The sequence below is a fragment of the Cyrtonyx montezumae genome, unplaced genomic scaffold (assembly GCF_038088225.1).
Source record: "Cyrtonyx montezumae isolate F1298 unplaced genomic scaffold, pur_monq_1.0 scaffold_10, whole genome shotgun sequence".
Classification (NCBI taxonomy): domain Eukaryota; kingdom Metazoa; phylum Chordata; class Aves; order Galliformes; family Odontophoridae; genus Cyrtonyx; species Cyrtonyx montezumae.
In genome coordinates, this window is record NW_027071826.1 from 50,225,074 (window position 1) to 50,247,370 (window position 22,297).

General features: G+C 39.3%; 1 protein-coding gene across 2 annotated transcripts in view; it reads left to right on the forward strand.

Annotated features, from left to right (window-relative positions):
* The first annotated feature begins 8,874 nt into the window (after window positions 1–8,874).
* USP47 (ubiquitin specific peptidase 47) overlaps window positions 8,875–22,297 on the forward strand; it is a 45,424-nt gene continuing 32,001 nt past the window's right edge. Inside the window, exons 1-2 of one of the 2 annotated variants that reach the window (XM_065755343.1) lie at window positions 8,875–9,029; window positions 20,649–20,708. In XM_065755343.1, the coding sequence (XP_065611415.1) occupies window positions 8,991–9,029; window positions 20,649–20,708 (99 nt within the window). In that variant the 5' untranslated portion in view covers window positions 8,875–8,990. The remainder of the gene's footprint in view (window positions 9,030–20,648; window positions 20,709–22,297) is intronic. The other variant, XM_065755342.1, reaches the window with a different exon arrangement.

Below are 22,297 nucleotides of genomic sequence, written 5' to 3' on the forward strand. Positions count from 1 at the left end.
AATGTCATACTAATGTAATCTAAACTACTGCATATTGCTCCCATTTTCAATTTTATGAGGAGCTCCCTTTTCCCTTAGGCATCCGTCTCTGAATTAAAGTCCCAAGCTGTTAGTTTTCATCTCCAGTGTTGCTGGACTAGATGACAAAAGAGACTCTGTATTGCCAGAACAGCTGTTTCTTCCAGTGGCATTTGGCTACTGGTAAACAACCACAAAGATCCTTATGCAATTTCCTGTTCTTCTTTAAACTCTCTCTGACTCTACTACCAAAACAGCTTGCAACAGAATCAAGAACCTCCGGTCTGCAAGGTGTCTGACACTTAAACCTCCCTATGCAATTCAGCACTTTTGTTGCTCAGAAAACAAAAGATTGCTATCATGAAGAAAGGCAGCAGAAATGGCTTCATCTCATCTTAACATTAACATCTTGGCTTTTTTTGTAATGTAATAGATGATATTCTTATCAAAAGCTTGCTCAACCATCATATAATCTACCTCAGTACTGGGAAGTAGCTTAACTGTTTCTTCTTTCCTACAAGGGCCCATGGATAAGTGTTTTATGTCTTCCAGTAATTTATTTGCAAACACTAAAATAAATAAATAAATCAGTTGGACTGTAGCAAGCTTGTTCTTTTAAAGATGTTTGTTTCATGGTCAGCACCACAGGTTGGAGGACTTAATCCACCCATGCATCCAGGTTCTCTTATTTTATAGAAATTACATCTGAGTGTTTTTGTTTTGTTTTTTGTCTTCCCTTACCTCTCATCCTTTTCAGACTTGCCTTGCATTTTGCCATGACCTTTACTTTAAATTTATCAATAAATTTAAGCTTCAAATTTACACAGAATAAGCAAGTTTACTTTCTTCTTCTTGGTTTAACTGGGAAAGCTTAGTAAAGAGGGAAGTCATGAAATTAATATGAGAAAATGCAGTGTTTTAAATACGGTGATTCACATCACACACAGTAAAGCCAGTATTCACATGAGGCTGTGATGTGCCATTCCCATACTTGAAATTTGCATATTCTTCCCATATGCTTTTAGATAGTGTTTCAGATAATGTTCACTATGAGCAAGAAAACCTTGTGAATGATGTTAAAAGGATACCATTAAAATAAAAACAGCCTCTCTGCACATAGAGATGTTAATCTACTGACACTGAACCTCTCTGGATCGCGATAAAAGAAGGTCTAATTCTGCTCTCAAGAAAATCACCGCCATGTTTTGCTTATTTTTACAAGACCAAGGATGCTACAAAACTCGAAGAAGCAAAATGATGTGAGAACATGTCACTACAGAAATCCAGCATCTGCCTTCTTTCAACACACTGATGCACCTTGTTTGCTATAGAAAAGATTGCCTGAGTTACCTGCAGTTTTTTTTTTAAAAAGACAATTTGCTTTTTGAGGTTTAAAATAGAAGCATCCATTCATACTTTAACTCAGAATTGGCAAACTTGGTACAAATGTAAGTTTAGATATTTCAGCTGACAAAACATTTGCTCAGGAACTCTAAGCAATGTTAATAAAAAGTAGCATATAAGTGAAAGCGCTCCCTCCCCCACCCTAAATGAAAGAAAGGACATGATAAATAATGGAATGAAAATGGATGGGTGAAAATCGTACTTGTCAGCTTCTTAAGAGATTTAAGTTTGCAGCAAAACTCAGATGCATTAATCACAGTAAGGAATTAACAGTGACAGGTGAATGTAATATCTACCATCAAATTGTCAGAGAGAACGTGACCAAAGAAAATGACCACGTATTTGAAGTCATACTTCTTGCATCTCCTGACTATATAGATACAGTGAACACCATGTAAAAAAAAAAAAAACAAAAATGAAAGGCTTGTTTGTTAGGTTTTTGATTTTTTATTCATGTCTAATTCTTTAGCTCTAGCAGTCAACTTCCCACAGATATTACGGTTTTAACAAGACCTCTTCGTACTGCATAATGGTACCATGATAATCCTCAGGCTGACACATTTTATGTAACCACTCCATTGCAATATAACTGAGCCTACAAAAAAGTCATTAGATAATTCAAGCACAGTGAACGAAGCTGTTCTCAATCACATGACATGTTTGAATTTGCCGACACACCAAAAGTGACTTGTAATTAGTCTAAAATTTCCCCAAATTCCAGTGCTGCTTGACATGGAAAATAGCCTAAGGGAAAGCCTTGCCCAAGCACCCACAGAAGTGAAACTCTGCTAGCAGAGTTTTCTTCTGCTACAAATTTCCTATTTCTAAATATTTAACCATTAAAACCATTTCAAAACATGTTTTTATGAACACTTTTGTTCATTTAAGCACAGGAAATGTTGGTGAACTATTTACTAACAGCTGCCATTTCAACTTTCTAAAGAGGCACTATAAAACTGCTGTAACTGCTGAGTGGTGTACAGAAGGAACTCTAAAGTTTGTTTAATGACAGCATTATTACCAGCAAATTTGCGATTTGATTTCCAGTATTTCTGTCACTGGCAGTATCAATAGTGCAATTCTATACATCTTTCAATATTTTAGAACTCATTTGATCATCTGTGTAAATCTTCAGCTGCTAAAAGGAGTATGAAAATTGCCTATATGCAAAGGAACAGGGCATGAAAGATACACATTTCCTCTGTCTGGAAGGGCATAGATTCATTCCATGAGAAAAATCTGTGGCAACTACTGCATCAGTAAGTCTGGCATAGACCTTCCCAACTCACACGTCCCTGCATTCTGCGGATGCCCACCTCATTACCGACCAGGTAAACAAAATTCCAGTCATCTGTCTGACCCCGCTGTTTAAAAGAACCCCCTGCTGAAGAGTCAGGTCTGTGAACGGGTTTAGAGAAAAATCCAAGTTTTGTTAGCTCCATCAGGACATCTGTTACACACATACCTATATGGGCTAATTAACAACCCTGGTATCAATTAGAGGTGATATGCAAGTGGGCATGCATCTAACTTAAAACAACTATCACAATTCACAGCAAAGAGGTAATAGTACAGAAAGAAATTTATACCCTGTGCTGTCAGCAAAGCAGAGACCTGAACAAGCATAAACATCTACATATCTCAGAGTCAGTTCTGCAGCCAAACCCTCTAATCCAAACATTGAAGAAACACCCGCTCTCTAAAGTCAGCATCTTCCTAAGGCAATGATGATAAACAGGGGTAGTAGCTACCTTTTTTTATTATTATTATTCTTTTCCCACATTAACTATCAGCCCAGCAGACATACTATGCATTTAAAAGAAAAGGTCAATAAAAACATTAAAGATAAACATGAAGACATGTTCCTGTGTGATCTAACCTAGAAGTTCTTGCTACGGTGAGAAGACTGGACTAAATGATCTTTTGAGGTTCCCTCCAATCCTGGACATTCTGTGATTCAGAGAGATTGTTCTTAGAAACTATCTCAAATATCATCTCCACAGCAGACCAGGCCTGAAAACCCCAGAAAACTGAAGGCATTCAAGGGTCAGCCTACTGCTGAACGGACAAGGCTGAGCTGGAAGACACAGAGCAAGCCCCAGGATTTAGACCATGCCTCCTAACAGCTGTGCACGTACAATTTAACAGCTGTGTTAGGGACACACTGCAAGATGCTCCAGCTGTAGAGATGTGATGTTTGCTCTGCAGAAAGACACAGAGCTGCAGTCACATGGCTTCCCTGGGAACCCTGATAGCAAACCTGAACTATTCAACTCTGCTGGGCCCAAGGGCAGCTATAAATACTTTGAGTGTCCACAGAGGGCAGCTCCACATTAAGCTACTTATTTTAGCATATTACGTTGTACTCTTTAGTGCAGGCTCTGCGCTCTCACGGTGACTCATGTGCAACAAGTGTTAATTCAGTGTTTTAAAATACACTGCCTATGTCACTCTAAGCTTTTTTTTAAGCCTCTGACATAACTCAACCATTTCAGTGACTGACATTACCACCATGGCACGCACTCAGCGCAACACTCACTCCTTTTCCTACACAAGCCTGTGTTACATTGCTGTGCAGAGAGAGATTTTCCCTCTGCCACCCCAGCAATAGAGGAGGGCTCAATACCATACCAGCCCAGATTCCAGAAAGAATGTATGGAGAATATTCTGTCTTGTACATTTAAATAGATCATGGATTTCCTATTTACTGCACATTTTAGATACAAGAGCTGGCTACAAGCCTAAGTCATCAAGTCAGTATGAGATTGTCCCTCAAATGCTTCATGATTCCAGTCTACATCTGTTCACAAAGACTGAAGTGGAAACCAGCCTACTATCATGTGTGCATTACTCCCATTAACATCAGGAAGGTTTTGACAAGTGCATCAAGAGGCCAAACACACTATGTTTACTTCTGACCACTAGTGTTCAGAAGTATTCTGTAGTTTTAAGTACAGAACGTTGAAAGGTCAAGCTGATTAAAAACAAAACACAAAACAAACAAAAAACAACTACAGTATTAATAAAGGAATCCACAATCCTGCAAAATTCTCTCTGGGTTTCTATTTATCTTTTCAACTGCTATTTCAGTTCCCAACTCATTTGGGAATTCACAGACATGACTAATGCTATCATGGAAAAGAAAATTAATATCCTAACCTAATACCTGTATACTCAGTGTCTTGAAACCAGAATAAGAAGATAATCTTTAACAAAATGTCACTGTGTGTTGGCTTCTGATTAATAATTAATTAAAATCATCCCATACTGGTTTTATTAAGAAAGTCCTGGCATGAGCTAGAATCAGAAGAAAGAAAAAGCAAATGTATGCTTATAAAGATTAAAGATAAAAATGCTATTTAAGAGCAGCACAACACAACATTTAGCACTGAACTTAAAACTGAGTGTCTTTACTTAATGTTGTTAACTTCGGAAAGCTGCATTTCTACTCGCTTCCTAGACACAGTAAACCATCTCCTACTGCCATCTTTCTGAAGGGAAAGAACACTTTTCTACAGTGATTCTCCCTTTTAAAGCTTATATCTTCCATTGCACTCGCAACTCTTAGAAACAGATGCCATTTACTAAGATTCTTTATGTGGTTCCTTAGATATGCAAGACAAAATATCATAGAAAATTTTAAAACATTTTATATATACATTAATTCCCACTCCTGAGTCTCAGAACTTTGGAAAAACAACAGCAACAATAAAAAGTGCTAAACTATAAAAGCCTTGTTCAAACAGTTACAATGCCAGCATTCCCTTTATAAAGAGCTTTGCTCTTTAGCCTCCTCCTGGCATGCTTCATATCTAGAGAGCTAGGATCAAAGAAATGAAAAATCCAGTAGAAACAACTTCAATAGATACCAATTTTTAGTAACAATTTCTTCTTTACCTTGTTATTACTTTCACCTGTTCTCCCTAATTCCCTCCTGTCCTTCCCTCATCAATACATACAATGGTCAATTTACAATGGTAAACTTTCTTGACCTGGAAATTTATGTAAGGCTCAAACTGCAAAGTAGTCAGCAGGACAATTAACAGCCAGACTGTGATACCCTGAACTTTCACACATACTTCTATCACTAAACTTGCCAAAGACTGAAATGGGGAGAAGCTTTCAAATGGCTTCCCATGAAGTGCTGACACTGCAGATGAAGAGTAAAAGAACACTGCATCAGCACTGGGCACACTGCTGGTGCAAGCAAATACCTCTAGGTCATTTTGATATTCATTAGTGACTTGCCAATGTTTACAAACTTGAGGGTTTTTTTTGTTTTGTTTTGAACAGAATACTGAGGAGAGCCACAGATAAAAGCCCCACTCTCCAAAACAGGAAGTGATCTTCCACAAACAGCCCACTTGAAAAACCTAAACCGAAGCATTTCAGAGCAGACACTCCAAATGAGTGATGTAAAGTTACACCACACTCTTTACATGGTCTTTCCACGTGAAAAAGGTACAATAACACTACTTTGGGAAAGACAGCATCAGTTTTCTGACATCTACTCATTTTCTTAAGGTTTTGCACCCCCCGAGTTTTCAGCATATAGCTGTGAATTTCTAAGAGCAAGGTGGCAACACCCGCTCCGTTTTATCTTTAAAATTTTTTAAATTACTGATCAACTGTTAGATATAGGTGTGAATTATTGCAGAGAAACAATTAAAGCAAATTTTAAAGAGACTGCGGAAGGAGGAAGCAGCCAGTTCTCACAATTTAATTTAAAAAAATCATCATCACATGTAATGTATTCTTGCCATTTAACATTGAGTTAATGTAACTATAATCCAACTATTATGATGCATACATTAGTGCAGTAAATACTGTACTGATTAAAACAAGTAAAGTGCCACCAACTGAAATCTGACTCTTCAACACCTGCTAATGCATCTCTGAACAATAGGTTAACGAGCAATAACCTCAGTAATTTACCTACAAACAGAAATCCAGCAACATATTTAGCAATTCTGTTTAGAAATAACAATTTCTTTTCTTTTGTGCTAAAAGCATGTTAAACCTGCAGTGTGTTGAATCAGTCTTTCTAAAAGGCTAGGATTCCCTTCAGGAAACTTAAAGAAAAAATAAAGCTCAATTAAATTAATAAAGCTCATATAAAGAGATTAAATACTACAACATAATCAAATTACAAAAGCTCCTCAAGATTTAATTATTAACTAGAGATTATTACTTCGTTGAAGATAATTAACGTACACATCCTGCACTAGCTACAGTGTTCAGAAATTTTAAAGACTGCCAACAGAATCTAACAGGATTTCTTTGTAAAACAAAAACCTGGCTACCATGCAGTAGATACACTTGTGGTTGCTACTGTCTTATCCCAACAATACAATATATTTTCATTATGCTCATTGAGTTCCATGGCTTTACCTATTGTTAAATTAAAATTGTAGGGAGAAACAACAACAAATACCTGTAAGATCACAATGCTTCAGGAAAAACAGACAAAGAAAATCCCTAAAAAAACACCCAAAATTTCCAGAAGTTTTGGTCCCTTAAGGAGACACTTACAGACACACACACACACAAAAAAAAGAAATAAATAACAGCAGCCTCATCAGCCATGGTCACGTATCATTACTGGTACCTGGTATCAGTGCTCTGATGATTTTCCCATCTTCTGCTGAAAGCTTGTCTCCATTCTGGATCTTCATCCCAAGTTGCTTGCAAACCTCATGGATCTTCAGATACCGCTACCCAACAGAGGATGACTGGAAGATGATGCATCTCCAGAGACCTACAGGTGTTTATAACACTTTTCATTTTCTTTTTTTCTTTCTTTTTTTTTTTCTCCAGCAATTCTACCTTTTTCACCTAATGAGATTCTTACAAAACTCCCCTTAAAAAAAAAAAGAAAGAAAAGGAAAAAAACAATTACTAACTAAATCTCAAACTTTCTAATTAGCAGTACAGCTGATATTGATTCTGTGATTAATTAATTAGAAAAAAAAAAAAGCTACTCTTCTCTAGAGGACAGGATTTTGTTAAATCTAAACTTTCCAGAAAAACAAACAAAGCTAATCAACCCCACAAAATTATTCAATTCTTTTCCCGTTTGTAACAGGCATCCCTATCTATACAACCCTGAGCTACCACTGGGTATCCTTAAGAGCAAGCAATTCACATGCTCCTGTATCTGGTATCTGATTTCACCTCATTAGTGCTCAGGGGTCTCAGTGGGATGAGAAGCTGTAAGGTGCTATATGTTTTAAACCCAGAAGTCAGGAGTTCCTCTCCCAGAGGTCCTATTGACCTCTACTGTATAAATAGATTTGGCCCTGTTGTTATGCAACCCAGAATACTTTAAGAACATACTGAAAAACTATTTTATGAGTATTCCAAAGGAGTTTTCATGCTGAGTTCCAGGAGCATAATTCATAAAAGCTATAAGGTGTGACATCTACCACAGCAAATCAGCAAGGTGAAAATAATAATGTTGCTATTCAAAGAAATGATGACTTCAAAGCACTGTTCAGAATGTTTATGAGATGCAAAACCCCAAAGTATCTTCAATTCTATGCTTTTCCACAAGAGGACACTAAAATAATGAGAAAAGTATTTTTGCAAAGTTAGTCCACCTATAAGTTATCATTCTTTATTATCCAAGTCAAGTGTTTTTCATTAATTCAGGTAGGTATAAGTGTAACTATGTTCCTCGTAACACAGATTTCAGTAAATCTATAGATTAGCATTTGCTTTTCTGATTGCCTAAGGGGTAAAAATGGATACCTTCTGACTCAGTGTACCTGATGCTGCAGAAATACCACATTTTATTTGAAAACAGAACGTCATCCCTCAATTTGTATGTTTTACACCAAAGTGAACACGCTTTACCTCCACAGTACGAGTTCACCACTGAAAGCACGCTGAGCTTTTGGGGAAAGCCTAGCCGGCTCCTTTCTCAACTCCCACGTTTAAGAACGTGCAAATTATCTCAAAAAGGTAGAAAAGGAAGTGAAGTGAAGCGAAATTCCTGACTGAAAGGCAGGGCACAACCAGCACCGCTGACAGCGTGGCCCCCATTATCACAGCGAGTGAGTGGCTCCCACACAGCGGTCGGGGCGCTCCCACGCGAGGGGCACGAAGCTCTCGCAGCCGGCTCCGAGCTCCTGCCACACCCAGCACAAGGCTTAAAGCCGGGCGCTGCGCAGCTGCTCCTCCTAGCACAGTTTGCTACTTTCTCCCGTGGTTCTGCCCTTCGCTTTCCTGAGGACGTTAATAAGCTGCCACGGGGCGAGATGCTGACTCGGCGGGAGGCTGCTTTACGCCACGCGCAAGTACCGCCTCCGCGACGGTCAGCGTGCGACGGCGAAACTCCCAGCCTAGCTCCGCGGGCTGAGGCCGAGTCTCCCAATTCTCGCGAGAAAGCGGCTGTCGGCCATTTTCTCATTGATAGGCGCTGGTGGAGGGGGTGGCGACTTTCGTCGGCTGGGGCGGCGGAGGAGGAGGAGGAGGATGAGCCGGCGGCGTCTCTCCGCCTCTTACTGCTGACGACGGCGGCGACGCTCGGCTTTGCCTGCTGCGGGCCCGGCGCCGTGCCACCGGCCATGGTGCCCAGCGAGGAGAATCAGCTCGTCCCCAAGGAGGTGAGGCGATAAGGGCGCGGGCCGGGTGACGCAGCGAGGGGCGGCGGTGGCCCAGCGGCTGCGGGAAGCGCTGGGGCCGGGAAGGAGGGATAAGCTCGGCCTGCTCGCTTTGGGGCTGAGTGTGCGTCTTTGTGAGGAGGCGGGAGGCCCTTCGCCCGCGGGGTTTCGAGGGCCCAGGGCTGACGGGCTGCGGGAGGAGGGGCGGGGGAGAGGCCGTGGCAGGCCGCGGAGACGGCCGGGGAATTGCACCTGTCTGTGTCATGGCACGCGGGGGAGGCCGGGCTGCGTGGCGGCCGCCCCTGAGGCCGGGCGGCATGGGCGGCTGCTGCGGGGCTGTCCCCGGCGGGGCCGGCTTGGAGGGCGGGGGTGTAGGAAGAGCGCGGCCCCGGCGTGCGAAATGGCAGCCGGGGAGTGCCGCCGGCCGGCTGGGGCCGTGTGGTCCTCCCAGGTACTGGGCTGTGAGGGGGGCAGCGCAGAAGTCGTGGCTCGACACAGCCGTGGATGGATAAATAAAGCTGCCGTAGGTTCCTCGTCTCCTCCTTGACGCGGGGAGGAAGGGAGAAGGCTTGTTTTCAGCTATAGGCTGAAGATAACAGGCTGCGTGAGGAGGAAGGCGAAGCTTCTGTCCTGCAGCGATAGGCAAATGACACGTGTCAAGAGTGAGAGATACTGCTCAGGGAAAGGAGCGTGCAGTGCTGTGAGCCGTGTTGGGGAGCGCTTAGAGCAGGGGTGGCAGAAACTTCATTTCCTGAGCAGGCACCCTCACGTGTTCAGCTTCTTCTGTTTTACTTTTGCTTAGTTATGCAAACTCTTCCTGTTGTTTTTCATCTGATGTGTCTGCTCTGGGAAACCTTGTGAGGCAGGGACTTCAGGTTTGTAGGCTTCAGGAAAGCGAAGTGGCATCTCTTGAGCACAACTGAACTCAGATAAATACCGAATTTTAGGAGCAAATTCTGGGTATAGAATTCTACAGATCAGGGGAGCCAAAGGTAACTTCTTTCTTTTCAGTACAGAAGTGAAGGAGAAACCTTGTTGTGCTTATATTAACTGGAAGAGTTGAGTTGATTAATATAAGAATTTAGCTGAGGCTGTTTCTTTATATGTATTAATAGTATCACTGTTGGCTTTAAAGTTGTATTCAGAGTGTATGTATGATTCAGCTGTGTATTTTTAACCAACTCCTTGGACTGGGGTTTTGCAATCGCTTCTGTCTGTATAGTGGGAAGCATGGATAAAGGACAATAAATATTTGAAACACATGTGATTGTAATATTGTTATCTTTATCATATGGTATGAAATCTACAAACTTTTGGTAACATTACTGTAAGCTGTTTTTTTTCTCAGCAAGTTTTCTCAAGTTCTTTATTGTAGTCCTGTGCTTGTTGTAAGTGAATGAAGTGGAACAACATCAGTTCTTCAAGATGTTTGAATTTCTAGAAGGCGAGGAAACTTTTTCCAGGGACACAGAAGTCAAACTGAGGAGAAAGACCAACTGTTAAGCCCATCTGATTATGTGTCATTTAAATTTATCTTCAGTTTGTCCTGTGTTTTTCAGGATATTTTATATTCTTTTCAATGATAGAAGTCTAACAAGTATTATGTTACAGCATTCCTGTTAAGTCCTGAGATTCATTAGTAGTCTCACTGCTGAGAACACTGAGTTACAAGTAAAGAGAACTCTCCAGGTCTGAGTTGTCAACATCCACCTTTTAAATATTCTTAAATCACTAGGATTCAAAGCAGGTTTTCTGGAGCTTCAGTTCTGCCCTTTGGGGACAGATAAAGGATTGCATTTCAGTGTTGTTTTTTTTTTCCCTTCCTAAAGTCCTGAGTAATTATCACTTTTATAGCAGTATGTCTTGACTGGTTTCAAAGATTAAACTAGATACGAACCAAGGTCTCTTGAAATGAGTATGCAACCATATTTTTGCCTTTGCATTCCAGTGTTAGAGTTAAAAAAAAGTAACATTTGCTTTAGTCTGGTCTGGGAAATAACTAATCAGATAGTGGCAGAAGGGTTTTGGTTCTTGTCTACAAGCTTACTTGAGGTCACTGTAGATACAATGCTAGGATACATCAGTGTTACAAGTCTTTGCTGTCAGAGTAATAAGATATCTACTAGGTTGTTTATAAGTCTTCAGTTTGTATTTAGTATACCTTGAGCTTATGGAAGTATGGATTGCTGTTTTTGCAGTGCATGTATTGCATTTTTTTTATTTTATGTATTAAAGCAGTTTATAGTACAGTATTTAGACTGAAATTGTTGCCCAGTTATACAAATATTTAGTAAGCTAATTCTTTTTTTTTTTTGCCACTCACTGCCTGACACTTTCCCAATTGTCTCAATACTGATGAGGCCAGTGGTTTCTTCATAACAGGGGATGAGTGTTCCCACTTGGTGTGAACTGGTCCATATTTCCTTTCCTTGCAATTCTAAATTTTCTTTCTCTCTTCTGAGAAATTTAGTGTTCTTTTATACCAAGTAAAATAGAAGTCATTGGGTCACATAGAGGATGTTGCTCACCCTAGTAAATGCTAGACAGTCTTGAAGAATTGTGTTATTATTTGGTGTTGTTTTTTGCCTTAGTCAAGGAAATGTTATCCAGCGAGTGAGGGGATTATCAGTAGGATCAACTTGAAAATAAAGTGGGGCTATTAGAAGGGGAAAAACAATTCCAGTGTTTGAGATCAAAGTAGACCTGAAACTTATATTTGACAAATATACCTCAAATAGTGAATAATACAATATTATAACCATCATAGCTGATGGAAAAGGTAAGCATTTCTGTACTGTTAAGTACATTTTACAGAAACTTTTACTGAAAGAGAAGTTGTATCCACTTACAGACCATTGCTCAGACTCATAATTGGTCGGGATATGAAAAGTAGGTTCTGCCCTTAGCTTCCTGAAATGTCTGTGCCACTAATTAACTAAATGTTGTGCAGATACTTTCTCAACATGTTCCAGCATGAGCTATTCAAAGTACACCTGCCAGAATAAGTACGTATGCTTTGTACTTGCTGCCATTTAATCAAAGAATGTAGTGCATGTTCTCTCAGCTAACTAATGAGTCTTTTCATCCCTTCACTAATTAATCTATTTTAATCTCCTGTGTTGAACAAGTCTAGGATGTTTTGTGATAGATATTAAAGTAACTTCTTCGTCAGAAGAACAGGAGATCAGAATGAGATATTGGCATTTGTTTGGCGAACGAATGTTGTTCTTTCCAATACTGATGACGCCTTTGTTTTCTGATTCCAGTATGTTGAGAAACATAACAAATAGTTACAGAAAGTGTAACTTAGCAGTTTTTCTCTGCTTTCTTTCCCGTGTGCTTTATTTGTGTTGTAAAGCATGACATAGTTTGTTTCACAATCACACGTTCATTGACTGAACAAATTGGAAAATCATACTTAGAAAACTGTGTCTGAACAGAAGTCTACCAAGTCGTCTGTAGCTTGCAAACAGATGCTAACTGAGTGATGCTCAGAGAGTGCTGCAGCTAGGTGAACAAGGTATGAGAGTCATACGGAACATCTTTCCCTGCTTTGTTCAGCCACTGGGCTTCCTGAAGTTACAGGTTAGCTCCCTATCCTATTGTGTAATATGTAGTACAAGAAAGATTATCAAGATTATCTGTTGAGATAATGTGTTAAATTTTTGCCTAAGAGGTTGTTACTCGCTACTGGAACTTCAGTCCATAGATGACATGAGCTGAAGTTATTATTAAATAGAGTAATCTGACAAATAGCACTTGATATATTTTGTTACTGTAATGCATTTTTAAACATGACAAATAGTGTTCTCTAGTATTTTGTGGATCACTGATCAAAATTACTACGTGAATTGAGTACAGTACTACAAGTACAGTCCTTAATTTTTTGAGCAATTCTATGCTGTTTCTCAAAATAATGCATTTTCTAAGCTGCAAAGTAATGACGTGGATGCAGGGCCTGTATTAAGTTCTGGACTGTCAAAAGCTTGAAACTTCAGCATACAGCAAGATTTTGTTTAAAATATTTAAAAAACTTTCTTTAAAATAACTATATCATTTTTAAATAATAAATCTTGTTTTTCATTTTTTTAAAACCTAGGTACCTGTGGGTTTAGGTCAGTGCAGTGGCATCTTAACTGTAAAACATGAGCTTTTGTATCCCACACATTTTAAGTAGTTTCTTTGTTCCTTTTGCTGACAGAACGTAATGATGTTAATGTAATATATTAATATAAGATGAAAACTTGCAGATAAGTACTAAAATAGATGTACGCTTTGACTTTGTTTCTTTTCAGGATTTAGTCCTGGTGGAATTAACTTTTGGAATAGTCTTATTTTAAACCTTTTTCCTGATATGTTAAAAAACGTGCATTAATGTGGATATTCAGATATCCAGTCACAGCTCCACTCTTATATTCATAAATATTTGGGTGTTTCTGTCTGGAACTTGTGTGAAAATTAGGTCTAGAAAGTGGAGTGATCGAGTTGCATAGTTGATTTTTTTTTTCTTTCAGTTTGTAAGTATATTTGATTCTTTTTGCAAACACTGGAAGCTGATATTTTAGACTTTATCCTGTGAGTTGCTTTTTTAGTATTATACTGTATTCTTGTCTTGATCAAAACAATATCCTCAAAACAATAGTTACAATATAATGAATGAAATAACTGAAAACTCCAAATCTTCAGGTTGTTCTTGTAAACTCAGATGAAATGCTATTCAACTTATTCACAGTTTCGTCTGCTGTGAAAGTGTGCTGGCAATACTTGGTTTGTGTTTTGCAACATTTGGCATGTAATCTGCTTGTGTCAAACAAAAGGTCTTAGCACTGGTTCTTGAAATAACTTCAGAAAGAACGTGTTGTCCATGTTCTAGAAAAAACAAGAGGTAAAATTGGTAAAAATTATTTGATTGAAGTTAGTCTCTGAGGATTGTGACTATGCTCCTTTTGTGACCATAAGGTTCCTTTTATGGCAGCAAGTACCTTTTTACATAGCCAGTTCTGTAAAATATCTTAATGTTCAGCATTAAGTTAAGCAGAATGCTTCGTCTGAGGTAAACTGTTCTGCTGGCCTACAGTACATGCCCTTTAAAAAGGAAATGTTCTATGACTGAAGAAGGTATTGCATGGCAAAAGGAATGTATTCTTGGAGCGGAACCGGAATGTGAAATCTCACATCTTGATGAGATGTGATGAGAGCACCTTTGAGATAACAAAGATTCAGGCATGATTTCTGTTTTAGTGGATGCTGTAGTTTGTAAGGTGTGTAGGTGAAATGTGCTTCGTATACTGTGTTCTCTGTAGATTACATCTGGAAAAAGATTGATTTCAAGTTTTGTTGCACTTTTGAAGAAGTCTGGTGTAATACTGCAGGAGCTAAAGGAATTGAAGACATGTTTACTGATTTACATAGTTACTGTTGATTGGTAATGATTAATGTTAAAGATAAAATAAGGAGATATAACAGTTAGTAGTACCTAGTCTTGTTTGTAAATAAAATATTTTCATCAGTCAGTAAATGGGAAACTATATATGGAAAAAAAAATTCCTTCCTTGTACATGCATTGTCTTTGCATACCTTCTGTGGAGACTTCTGCTTCAGTTTTCCATGTTCTCCATGGAATCATTTGCAGTAATGGCAGCATATAGGTGTATTCCTTATGATCCATGGATGTCCTGTTCATTTTTGCATTTGTTAGAGTTCAGGTTTCCTGTAGGATGCTTATGGATTTGTACTGTTTCACTTTTGACAGTTGCTATGTTGAATTTTAAGGGATGTATTTAATTTCTAAATCACCTTTGATTTACCATATTTAAAGAGCCGGTGGAAGGGTAAGAAGGCTGGTTCTTCGAGATAGTCTTGAGATGTGTGTACAGTGTTCTAAATTAGAGAACAAAGGGTAGAGCCTCTGAAAAAAAAGTTCTCTCAATTCAGCTGTCAGACGTGCACCCCATTTACTTTGCAGTCCTTCAGATACTGGATAAATATACTTCTTTAGCCTCTTACCAGCTTTTTCTGGCTGTTGTTTCTACTATTCCTAACGCTGTTTACAATGCTATTGTAAATTCTATTGACCTAGTAATCCCTAGAAGTAGAAGCAATCTCTCAAAGGTGAATGCTAGCCTTGCAGCACACACTCTTTCTTTTTGAGGCATAGTGTTTTTTTTCAGGCACTTTAGTAAGCTGACAGCATAGGTCTTTGAAGTGTGTAGAGGAAATAATAACTTGACTGTATTTATTTTGAGTGATTTTTAACAGCCAGCGTGCTATTCTGTTTCAGTGAGGTAGGTAACTTCTTTTGAATTGAAATTTTGTTACCACAGAAGGATTTGTGTTTGAAAACCGTGTAATTGACCTGAGATTTGCAATGGTACCGATAATGAAATGTGTACCTCTTCTCCATTGCAGCTGAGTATCCAGTGGCTCTGCTGCAGGGTTTCGTTTCCTCCCTCATGTCTTCATCAGCTCATCCACTAAAGGGAGGTGTTCTGGAGGATCGTTTGGCCAGGGTCATTAGTCTCAGTTGAGTCTCCAACCTTCCGTGATATCCAGCAGTTACCCTCTCTACAGCAGGCTGGAATCTAGATGAAGAAAAAAAATCAGTGTGATCACTGGAGTAGAGGTAGTTTTTGAACTTCCAGGTCGTACAGTGTAGATGGGGAGTTGCTCCTCTCATCCTGTGAAGTAACACTGACATGTACAGAGGAAAAACAAACAATTGCAGTACAAGAAACCATTTTAAGAAGGATGAACAACATAAGTCAGCTCAATATGAAGCAGTGTGTTCTCTACAGGCTCTGCAAGCTAAAGAAAAGGGGGTCCAGGGCTTGGAAGAAAGCAAGTGAGAACAAGGCTGCTTCTTCTAGCAGCTGCTACAACTGTTCAAGCTGTAACTGCTTGAACAAGCAAACCATTGCTGCATGCAAAGTTTTCTGGCTACCTTGCATGTGTGGGGTGCTTTTAGTGCACTGTAAATTCAACAGTCTTGGTGAGTTGGTAGAACTCTGAGATCCATAGTTTGAAATGCACAAGGTTAAGAGAGTTGTTAGGAGTGGAGATGGCAATTAAGCTCTCTGGTTATTCTTTCCTGCTGTGTGTTTCGAAGGTCTTTGGCCTTCCTCACATTCTATGCAAAAATATAGTGCTGTCAGTACGTCTCCAGTTTAATGGATTGGAGCTTTAGGAGTATGTGGAGTTCCTGGAGCATGGTCCTGGTTTCTGAAGGATCTGATCTGGAAACATCTTGTGGCTGAAAAAGTTAGTTCGGTTGTAACGTCTGTTTCTACACAATGATACTTTAGAAGTAAAATTTATGGATGCAGACTACTTTTTGTGTGATATTTTTTTTTGAACTACAAAATTCTACTTCGTATTTGTAATTGCTGGCAACTTGCACCCAAGCAGTTACACAGCAGTTTGGCATGTAGTGGTGTCATACGCAGCGCTCGTGCATTTTGTATGGCCTTAAGCTACTGATGCTGCATTAAGTGTGAAAATTGCTGTTTTTGGCTTAATCATCCAAGCCATTTTGTGAATGTAATCATGATGTCTTCCGCTGCCTCTCACAACTCATCTGTCATCCCTCTGTAATGCAGTGATTTGTGACAATTATTTATAGAGTGTGGATGTTTAGGAATTTCTTAACTAGTGATCATATTAAGTCTCAGCAGGCCATTGACTTCACTTGGCAGCTAGACTTTGCACATCTGTTATTTAAATTCTTGAAACTTGTGAATTTTGCTTACTGCTTCGTGCTGTTATCTGTTGGAAATAATGAAGCTGAGAAACATTAGATAGTCTGTGTTAAGTTTGAGGTTAGCTCCAGCTTGCACTTCCAGTCTCTGAAAATCACTTTATGATGCACAGAAATGGAGTCAAAATCTGGGGAGTGTCATCCATCACTTGAAAAGATGTATTTTTTTTTTTCTAATGGGTTTATCCTCACAAGGTTAGTAAAGTGTATGCTTAATGGTTCAGAGATGAGAAATGGCAAGCCACATCTAAACACAATGTTAAAACCTCTACGGTTTTGCATTTCAATGTTGTTTTGACAAATACAGAGTGCATATGGTGGAAGCCCTTGTTTGTCTTGTGAATGCCATTAATATCAGTGCTTCCTTTGTTAATGTATACAGAATTGCAACTTGAAATACTTGAACAGAGCGGTGTACTTTGCCCTGCCTCTTGCAGGCTGTCTGTTCTCGTTGACAGGCGTCCATACAGATCACCAATTTAAATTTTTTTTAGAAAGCTGCATGAGGAAAATGCTTAAATAGAATGACTGTCTGCAATGTCCACTAATATTAGAGCTGTTGTTTGCAATTGCAAAAAAATCTTTTCCAAATCCAGTCTATGGAAATGTCAGTGTTTTGACATTTTAGGAGGTTAGTGCGTGAAACTGTAGTTTTATAACATAATATATAACATACTTTGAGTATCTCAAGGATGTGACCAAACAATTAACTTGTGGAGACATCTGTGATAAAATAACCCTAGAAAGTTGTTCCAAATGGCATTGTGAAGTTGATGCCTATGTTTGCCTGATTAGATACTTATGCGGTGGAGCATCTGCAACATATTTCCATAAGCTACGATGTTGGGCACGCTGAATTGCAGTATAGCGATGCAGCAACATCTAGCTGGGTGGGGACTTTGAGCTGGCTTTTTTTGTTCTTTTTCCTATTGCCAAAATGGGAGTAGAATATTTCTGTATCTACCTCTGACTACATGTGTTAGTTCAAAATGTGTGAACTGTATAGTTAACGTGCTAGCCTGCTTTCTGAGGATGTCTGGTGAATTCCAAGTTCATTTTAATCAGGGCAAAGCTTAAGCTTTTAGTTGCGGCACGGTATTTATTCTCTTAAGTTCACTTTAAAGCGTGCATTTTCCTCATAGAACAGAGCTTTTCTGTAAAATGTAGAATCGATTGTTTTTATTAAGATGGTTATTCATAGTGGTACGGTGAATGTTTTAATTGAGAGGTATGGCATGCTGCCTTTGAAAAGCTGGCACGTTTGTGTGATTTGTCAGTGCAGTCAGGCTGTTGGTTACTTGTGAGCAAAATTCCCAAGCATCGCGTAAGCAGTACAGTTTGTAAATTCCATTTGTGTTCACTTTAAGTGAAAGGTTAAGTAATTTTTTTTTTGCTATTCAGAATACATTTGGAGTGAAATAACACTTGAAAATCTTCCAGTAGTCCTTTACTGAAAATTCAAGAGCTGAGAACCCAAAGAGCGTTCCTCTAAAATAGATATTCTGCAGATATATCTGTTGCATTCAAGCAATGTTTAGAGCCTGTCCTTCCCTTCCACCACCACTGCGTGCACCAACTCAAATAGCATATGGAAAAAATCTGTGCACCCCTGCTGCAGATGTGGTGGGTGTCTCTGGAAAGAAGGAATTCAAGCTAGAGGAAGGGCCAGTCATTCATACAGGCCAACCAGAGGTGGAAAGGGAAGACTTAAGTCTTCAGCGTAAGGTAGTAAACCGGTGAATTTCATATTGAAAATCACATGCTTCCAAATCATGCTTGAGGGATTTGGTTCACTTTTAAGTCAAAATGTCTGTAGCTTTTAATTGAGAGCAGGTGCGATGAGTAAGGAAGAAAAATGTGTAGATTGTTGTAGTAGAAATGCTAAGTCATGGCCTCCAGTGATGGAGCACCTGGTGGGAAGGCAGGGCCAACCCAGGGGAGCTCAGGTGGAATATACCTGGGTGACTGGAGGGTCTGGAGCCAGGATCCACCTCCTTCCCACACCTCATTTAAGGATTGGCAGTGGAGATGAGGGTATCGTATCCTTTCTTGGAGGTCCTTGCTTTACCTAAGGCCTGTACAAGTTAGGCAGCTCTTTCCTTCATTTGTGTGTGTGTGGCTGCTGTGTTTGGGTTCCTTCTCATTGGTAGTAGCCAAAGACTTGGCCACCCTGCTATTATTATGGTACTTTCCATCCCATTATTGCATTACAATTCTTTTTTATTTTTCAATTTTCAAAGTCTGTCAAATCTGAAATTATATGCTGGTGTGTGTAAAGATGACAGTTACTGGATAGAATTACTAGCTTTGGAGTACTAAAGCTTTTTAAGTAGGATGTTAGAATGTCTCTGTAAAAAATAAAATGTTTTATATGTCATCCTGCTGAGAATGCAGCAGTCTAACTTTGGCTGTTTTTGTAGGTCATTTGGTGAGGCAGATAAGGCACGTTAATAAAGATTGTCAGGTTGTGTTTTGTTGATCTTGACTGAGTGTGCAATGGAGAATGAAGATGCAAATAACATCGTTGCTCCTTCCAAATCTCTTATTTCTTCATTTTGTCTCCTTTCAGAGCATATAAAGAGCAATGCTGGAGGATCTGAAAATAATTAGTTTGATATTTGTCCATGGGTGGAAAAACAACTTTGTGTAGGTTGTGGTTTTTGCATTGTTTTATGTAGCAAAGCAGATGCTAAGGAGGACTTTCTGTTTATTACAAGTTCTGGTATTAATTCAGTAATTTATCCCTATACTGCCTTCAGTCAGATATTTCAAAACACATTCATGTTTATACCGTGGGCGTCCAGCCTTTTGACTGAGCTAGGATGCGTTGAGTAAAGGGGCGAAACTTATTTAACTTGAAACGTTTTTAGTAAAACTAGATTGTGAGGCAAGGGTTATCTTTCACTGGAAAGAGGTGTCTCTCTATGAGACTTCTGTAAGATGTATTTTTGAGTTGAATATCTGATTTGCACCTCTACGCATTCCATTTGAACATTTGCAGGTAATGTATTTATTTCCACTGAAAATGGAGTCAAAAATATAAACTGCTGTATTTTTTCAGCGGTCTTGAAACATCTTAAATTCCTTTGTCAGAATGGAAAGCACTGCTGCATGTTTTCCTCCGTTCACGTGGCTGTATTTAGTGTATGTATTGAAACGTGTGCAGTGATTTCCCATAATGTGAGCTGGTGCTGTGCCATGCCCTCCCCTTGCTCTGGTTTCAGCAGAAACTGCTAAAAGAGCACTGGTGTTGGGTTGTTGTGGGGTGATGGGTGTGTTCCTGGGCCAGGCTGCTCAGTGGTGCTGAGCCACTGCTGTGATGGTGAAGAGCAGGGGGCAGCTGCAGTGTGAGTTGTTGTGGGTGGTGTGCAGGCCGTGGGTCAGACAGGCCTCATCCAGCCTTTCCTGCAGGAAATAATTGAGGCACAAAGGAGCAGCTTCATAGGAAACCGGCAGCTTTGTAATGAAGTAAGCTGGGTTACAGAGGTATATGCTATTCTTGCACTTGAACCATTTGAGGTAGAAGGCTTAACTGTGTCTGGAGGGCTTTTTTAATGTAATGGAGGAGTTTGTTAGTATGAAGTGACTTGCTGAATTGTTGATGTGTTTCTACTTACTTTTTTCTGTGAAATGTGGTCTGTGGTGTCGTGGCTTACCAATGTGTTACGTAACATCTCTGGTAAGAATTGGAATGGTAACACAGTGCAGACTTAATGCTGTTTGGAGGCTGTTCCTTCTAAAGTTTTTCTATGACTGGTTTGGAATTAAGCAGTAATCATTTTATATTGAAAAGCCGATTTCGTGCAAAGGAAGTTCCATTACTATTTTAAAAATCTATGACTTGTTAATTTTGTTTTTATGTATTATAGGATATGTTTTGGAGTTGCAGACAAAGTATCTTTGCTGAAATGAAGAAGAAATTTTCACAGGTAGACAGATGAAGTCAACTGTATAAATTGAGATCCACAGTAACAGCATGATGCTGGAGCTTTTATTTCTGAACTTGAGCATGAGCTGTTGAATTTTTATGCATGTTCTTGAATACCAAGATTGTGTGTGTCTATTAGACTTCTTCAGTTCAAAGCTTCTGCTGTTATGTTTATATGCTTTTGTATCAGTGTGTTTCAGTAGCTCTTTAGTTATTCATCAAAAATGGTAACCACATGTAGCTTATCTTGTATACCAGGCTATGCTGCATCTGAAATTAGGTTTAGTATTTATTCTGAGGTCTTGGTTTGATAAATCTGTCAAAATAGCCTAGAGGTTGATCTCCGGCTAGTTTTGGCTTTTACAGTTTTTTTTTTTTTTAAGTAGCCACAAACAAGTTGTTGTAGTTGTTGAGTAGTTCATATACTATGTGTGTACTTAAGGCATGAACTGAATTGGATCAAGATGCTTTTTGCTTGACTTGTTTACTGTGAATGTGAAACAGTAACAACAGTAACACACAATGGCTTAATCTCTTTTGCTGTACTATCTTGAGTTAAACCAGCTTGGTCTGTTAGAATTACCTCTGTGAATGAGCAAGAGAGGATTTGTCTGGTGTGGAACATCTAGCAACTGAACAAGCAAATGTTCTGTAATCTTACATAATTTGTTTTCTTAATGTTATTTCCTGTATGCAATTCTCCATCAGATGCTGTGTCAGTAGTAACTACAGGATTAGTCACAAATAATTTGTAACCAAAAGCAGTGGAGAAAGTTTTGAGTAGGAGGAGTTGAATTCACAGTGCTGTCTTCTACAGAGAAAAGGAGAGTTATGGTGTTGGATATGTAAAAGAAATATGACAAAAAAGAACTGGGTCTCAAATGAAGGACTTCTGTTCGTAGCATGATTGTATTTTAAGTAAGTAGCAGTTGTAGTTGCAGGATCAGCACAAAACTACTGTGGGAATCCTTGATACTAGTGTTAGTTTGCATTTTTCTAGTGCATGAGTAGTACCAGGTGCCTCTGACCTACTGTGTGCTATGTAGGAAGGTGGGCTTAGTCCCAGAGCAGGCCCCTGCTGCTGCCAGGAGCCCAGGCCCTAAGAATAGCATGATCCTATGAGTCTGCTGGTTCTTAGCTGCTGTTTGTGTTCTGGAGAAGAATCAAAGAAGGATCACTGACCTGAGCCATAGACTTGTCTTTCGTAACCACAAAATGAAAGAGTCAAATTGTATGCTGATTACTGGATTAAAAAAAAAAGCCTAGCTCAGTGCTATAAAACATAATGGAAAGAATCATCCTGGGAAGTAACCTCTGGTGCAATTTGATTTTAGTCTATGTATGTTCAAGTTGTTTTTAACTCTTGAGCTGTTTTCTTCTTAATGTCTAGTTAATGTTTCAGAGGTGGTGTTGTATGTTTCCTCAGAAGGTAATAAGCCTTTCCTTTTTCAGTGAAGATGAAACGCATGAAGATGAGATGCAGCAGACTAGCTGGAAGTGGTGACTTGTATACTTCTGAGCAAGTAGTTAATGTTCTGTGTTGAAATCTTCAGTGAAGTTGGTAAACCTAGGGAAATTGGGCTTCAAATT